The following is a 6,000-nucleotide window of genomic DNA, read 5'->3' as shown; positions in this document are numbered from 1 at the left end:
TTAGCGAACTTGCCTGCCCCCAGCTGTATAGTGTGGTAGGACAGCAGAAGTGTGTCAACAAAAGCTCTCTGTAGTGTGCTGTTGTTTGTGCCATCATCTGCAAGTCCCTCCAGCCAGCTGATACTAGAGAAAGTCCTAATACACAAACTCAAAAGAATACAAATTGTCTCTGTGCTTTCAAAAACAATTGTAATAAATGTGTAATACTACTATATTATGATAGAGAATAACATTTTTTTTAATTGTAGTTAGTTCATACAGACATTTAATGCACTTACAAAGATGCATTTTATTTACACTGGCAGCCAAAAGTTTGGAATAATGTACAGATTTAGTTGTTTCAGAAGGAAATTGGTACTTTAATTCACCAAAGTGGCATTGAACTGATCACAAAGTTTAGTCGGGACATTACTGATGTAAAAAACAGCACCATCACTATTTGAAAAAAGTCATTTTTGATCAAATCTAGACAGGCCCCATTTCCAGCAGCCATCACTCCAACACCTTATCCTTGAGTAATCATGCTAAACTGCTAATTTGGTACTAGAAAATCACTTGCCATTATATCAAACACAGTTGAAAGCTATTTGGTTCATTAAATGAAGCTTAACATCGTCTTTGTGTTTGTTTTTGAGTTGCCACAGTATGCAATAGACTGGCATGTCTTAAGGTCAATATTAGGTCAAAAATGGCAAAAAAAGAAACAGTTTTCTCTAGAAACTCACCAGTCAATGATTGTTTTGAGGAATGAAGGCTATACAATGCTTGAAATTGCCAAAAAAACTGAAGATTTCAAAGGTGTACACTACAGTCTTCAAAGACAAAGGACAACTGGCTCTAACAAGGACAGAAACTAAACAAGAGGATAAGTACATCAGAGTCTCTAGTTTGAGAAATAGATGCCTCACATGTCCTCAGCTGACAGCTTCATTGAATTCTACCCGCTCAACACCAGTTTCATGTACAACAGTAAAGAGAAGACTCAGGGGTGCAGGCCTTATGGGAAGAATTGCAAATAAAAAGCCACTTTTGAAACAGAAAACAAAAAGAAAAGGTTAGAGTGGGCAAAGAAACACAAACATTGGACAACAGATAATTGGAAAAGAGTGTTATGGATCTTAACCCCATTGAACTTTTGTGGGATCAGCTAGACTGTAAGGTGCGTGAGAAGTGCCAGACAAGACAGCCACATCTATGGCAGGTGCTACAGGAAGTGTGGGGTGAAATGTCACCTGAGTATCTGGACAAACTGACAGCTAGAATGCCAAAGATCTGCAAAGCTGCCATTGCTGCACGTGGAGGATTTTTTGATGAGAATGCTTTTAAGTAGTTTAAGAAGTTCTGAACCATTTTTTTCAAATTGTAATATTAACTTTTCACGTCATTAATGTCCTGACTATACATTGTGATCAGTTGCCACTTTGGTGAATAAAAGTACCAATTTCTTTCCATAAGAACAAAATCGGTACATTTTCCAAACTTTTGGCAGCCATTGTATATATATATATAAAAATCTACACATAAAACACATTGTTAAATTTATTTTAGTAAAACATTGGTTGTGGTAGTATTGACAAGCTTCATGGACAGTCTCCACCTCAACAAATCAATAAATGTAAACATGACGTATTAAAAACGTCTTCAAAGAAAAAAAAGAGTAGCATGACAAGCCAACACTGATGATATGGTTCTTTTTGCTAATAGACAACTCTACAATCTTATTGTATTTATTTTAGTATTTGAGTGTAGTAGTTGAACACTGAGCGATAATCAGAGAAAACAGTGTTAGGCTTAATGTTAAGTACTTTTGACAGCTTTCATCTGAATTATTATGAATGGCACATTCACTGTTTATGATGAAAGAAATACTGGATAAGTGATTTAAACAATCAGTGCAAAGAAATTATGCAGGAAAAATATCAAACATCACATGTGCGTTTGTACATAGTTGTGGTAAAACAACAGAGTAAGACATCATATTGGCCATGTGTCAGTTTCTAAAACATCCTGTTTTCTCTAACAGAAGCGAATCCACAATTGTCGCTCTTTAGAAACCTCCAGAAATAATGAACCACTTGATCCAGAGAGCAACTTCTTTGAAAACTCATGCAAACTGACAAGCTTTTTACCCATGTAAAACAAAAGTGGACAAGCATTTAAACTGACAAAAGTCAAGGAAACAAAGTAGCTGTCCTGGCAAAGTAAAGCCTTGAATCCTTAAGGCCAAGTTTGGTGTCATATTTAAAACAGATGTCCTAGACTTTCTCCCTCATTAGATTAGATTGATGTCACACATGTTGCTATCCATAGAAAAGGTAAGGTCCACCGAGAGAAACCAGGGAAGGATGACTCGTATCCATTGGTTGGACCATGGTCGAACTGTCTTTTACCTATCTCTCCTTCTATCACAGGCTCCTGCACATCCACCAATTCACTATTGTCAAAATTCCCCTCCTCCTGTGACACCAGATTTTCTTGATCCTCTTCACTAATTGTGGGGAAAATGCAGTCATGCTCTCCAAAAGCACAATCCAAATTGAGCCATCTTGAGAAGAGGGCTGAGGTGAAGGAGAGTAGACCTTCAGGTGATGACTGAACAGATGGGAAAGTAGAGAGATCTGGAGGTTCCAGAAATTTCTGTTTACAGAAGGATGAAAAATAAATCACTGATCATACAATACAAAAGTGGCATCACAAAAGTGTAATACAGTCTCAAACAATCTGTCAAGTCTAGTCATTTTTATTTGCATAGCACTTTTTACAATACATATAGTTTCAAAGCAGCTTTGCAGAAAATCATGCTTTCTGTAAAAGACTAGAGTCCCTAGTGAACATCTTCATTGAAAATTACTATTACTATAATCTAGTATTCCTCACCAGAACCATCAGGCACAATAACAGTTTCTTCCCTCAGGCTATCCATCTCATGAACAGTTAAAACTGCCCCACTGATCAATAATTATGTGCAATATACAGCTTAGTCTATTTATATTTATCCAACATATCCTACCTCTTCTGCCATTACATTCCCTTGCACTATCTGTGTATAACAGATTTGTATTTGTACATACGTGTATATGTATATATATGTCTTATTGTGTGTTTCTATATACTGTAAACTTATATTTTCTATTTGCTTTTTATTTTTATTCTTTTTTTTAATTATCTCTGTCTTGTTGTATTGTTTGTCACCAAGACAAATTCCTTGTATGTGTAAACATACTTGGCAATAAAGCTCATTCTGATTCTGATTCTCTGTCTAACCTATCATCAAAAATGGAAATGCAATGTAGTATGATTGAAGGGGTGTTACATGTTCATGTACAGTATACGATGTGAAAGATCACCAACCTTTTTTGCTATTTCGTCCAGTTTTAGTTTCAACTCGCTGATGAATCTGTATTTGAGGTGGACATTATTGAGATGCCAGAGAAGCTGAGTCCAGGAATTAGATAGGAGCACAGCAGCACTAAACACACAGCACTGAACTCAGACAAAAACATAAAACACAGACACAGAAACACACAAGATAGACAGATGTTTGAGATTAGCTACTAGAAGCAAAACTGAAACACAAGCAGGTCAGATCTAGGTCTCGGTAACGATGAATAAACTGCCATAGTAAGTGAGAACATTCTAAACATATGGAGCTGTAATTCTTACCGGCTCATTACACAGAGCGCTGTCATTGAAGTAGTGAGACACGAAGTAATTTTTGGGAAACACTTGTGGCTGCAAAAATATTGAAATGTTACATTTTACTTACTTTAATAAAGACACAATAACCATTTTTATTTTATTTATTTTATTAAAACGCATGGGCTAATCACACATTACCAAAACTGCAGATATTAACTGTTGTGCCAAAATCGGACTCCCCACCAGATTCTTACTCCCTGCTACCTGACTGATCCCCTATCCCTAAAGCCCACCCCTAACCATAACCATCCTAGGGAGTCTGACATTTTTACTCCCTAGTATCCTTATGTTAAAGGGGTGGGTGTAGGGATGGGCTTTAGGGATAGGGGATCAATCAGGTAGTGGGGAGTAAGAATCTGGTGGGGAGTCCAAGTAGGTAGGATCTCCAAATGGGGTCAGAATCAACTAAACAGGGCGTGGGTTCTCCAAAAGGGGCGGGGTTACTCCAAAAGGGGGTTGCACCAACTCCAAAAGGGGGCAACACCTCCACAGACGGATAGGGAAGGGGCTCTCTATATCTTTGTTTGGAGCTCTGTCTGCAGCTATACCTTTCTCGGGGAGTCCGATATCGGCACAACACCTTGGGGAAATGACGTCACAGTACCGGCAGCTATTCTTGCATAACAGCCAGACAGCAAAACGCTCAAACACGAACATTTCAGCTAGTTGTAATTCAGTTGTTGATATCAGGAATGGACCTTTGCACTAGTACCAATATAATTATGAATTAATTTATTTAATTATAATTGTGTTTTGAATAGGAGTGAATGGCAAATTATTGTGAAATTTGTCCAGTGAAAATGCAATTACAGATATCATGATTTGAGTTTTTAAAGTTGAAATTCCATTTTTGATATCAAGAATGTGCATTTCTGCAAGTATACTGACGTCATGTTGTATATCAAGTATGAACGATTTTACTCGTGCAGATGTAATTACTGATATCAACAATTTGCACTTTCACTAGTTGTGATTCCATTTCTGATATCAAGAATTAGCATTTTAACTAATGAAAACTGGATTGTTGATCTATAATTCATTTCCTCTACATTGCAAACAACCTAGTAAACAAAGGTCAGCTTCTATTTGAAACTCACGAATCCAATCCTTTTTTCTCTGTTGATAGTGTCTTGAAGATTTTGGACCGTTGTCTTCATAAAATCATCGCACCCACTTCCTCGAACAGTCAATATTGATAGAAGTAACAGCCCTGAAAGGTAAACGGCATGGGTTGATCAGAGCACGCACAGGCCAGATGTCATCTCAAGATTTGCACGCGCATTATCTGTTATTAATGACTCCATCTGTCAAGACACTTTTGACAGTACAATCTGATTGATGGTTTGTTCAGTTCTCGACTCGTCAATGCTAAAACTAGATGCGAATACGGTATCACGTTACCTGTTGGTGACATGCTTCTACCGGCCAATGTGGGCCATATTCCCCATGTTCTTCTTAGGGAAGAAGAGAAGTTATAGAAGAATCTCAGTCTGTTCTTGTCTCCGTGTTGCCCCAGCCACAAAGCAACAGTATACTATGTCTCCTCTTCCAGCTGCACTTTCTCCTCGAGCCCACATTGACAGCTGTTCTTCATTCTGACCTTCTGGCTCAATCCCAGTCACACACTTGGACTTTCCCAGTCTTGTGTGTCTGTTTCAAAAGTACATTATATTCCTCTATTTCCTGTTTGATTTTAGTGTCCTGTTTCTCTTGTTTTCTTTACTTCCCTCCTTCCTTTTCAGTCACTTTATTTTGAGGCTATAATTTCCTTCACTCCTCTCTCCTGGCAAGCTAGTAAGCAGTGCATTTTGGCCTGGCTGTTGTATTTCTGGGGGAACAGTTTGGGGCCAGCTTGCTCCCTGAAAGTAAAAGTCCCGGTGGCTCAGTCCTCCTCTTTTCCTTCCCTACCCTCTCCACCCCTTTACCTCATTAGATGGCATGCACTCCCCCTCTTCTCCTCTCCTTATTAGCTTTCAATGCACAGCCTTTCCCGGGCTTAGTCATGCACTTTGGCAGTCTGTTTTTAATTTCCCCCCTCCTCCTCCACAATGAAGTGTCCATCTCTGTGCTTGTTGCTCCCTGTCTACCTCAATCCCATTACCCATTAAGTGAAACGATGAGTAAGCCTGTTGGGCTTTCAGGTATGAAATAAAAGGATGTCATTCTTCATCGGGCACGTTTATGTAATTTATACTTGCAGATTAGTTACTGTCAGGCATGTGATGCCTAAAAAACGAGAATTATTCTATGCTGTAATTATACAAAGTGTTCAGTTTGTGGTGCAGTTGGATCAAATACAGT

General features: G+C 38.4%; 1 protein-coding gene across 2 annotated transcripts; it reads right to left on the bottom strand.

The window, feature by feature from the left end:
• Window positions 1-1,525: 1,525 nt before the first annotated feature.
• LOC127453422 (uncharacterized) lies at window positions 1,526-5,592 on the bottom strand. Of its 2 annotated transcripts, XM_051719738.1 has the most exons (5): window positions 5,101-5,592; window positions 4,797-4,909; window positions 3,664-3,732; window positions 3,352-3,483; window positions 1,526-2,637 (listed from the first exon to the last, which is right to left on the bottom strand). In XM_051719738.1, the coding sequence occupies exons 1-5, from the start codon at window positions 5,111-5,113 to the stop codon at window positions 2,278-2,280; spliced, it is 687 nt and encodes a 228-aa protein (XP_051575698.1). In that variant the 5' UTR covers window positions 5,114-5,592; the 3' UTR covers window positions 1,526-2,277. The 2 variants fall into 2 exon arrangements, with proteins under 2 accessions (XP_051575698.1, XP_051575699.1); XM_051719739.1 differs by lacking the exon at window positions 3,664-3,732.
• Between the last annotated feature and the right edge of the window lie 408 nt (window positions 5,593-6,000).

The sequence above is a fragment of the Myxocyprinus asiaticus genome, chromosome 15 (assembly GCF_019703515.2).
Source record: "Myxocyprinus asiaticus isolate MX2 ecotype Aquarium Trade chromosome 15, UBuf_Myxa_2, whole genome shotgun sequence".
NCBI lineage: Eukaryota > Metazoa > Chordata > Actinopteri > Cypriniformes > Catostomidae > Myxocyprinus > Myxocyprinus asiaticus.
This window is presented reverse-complemented; position numbering and strand designations above follow the sequence as displayed.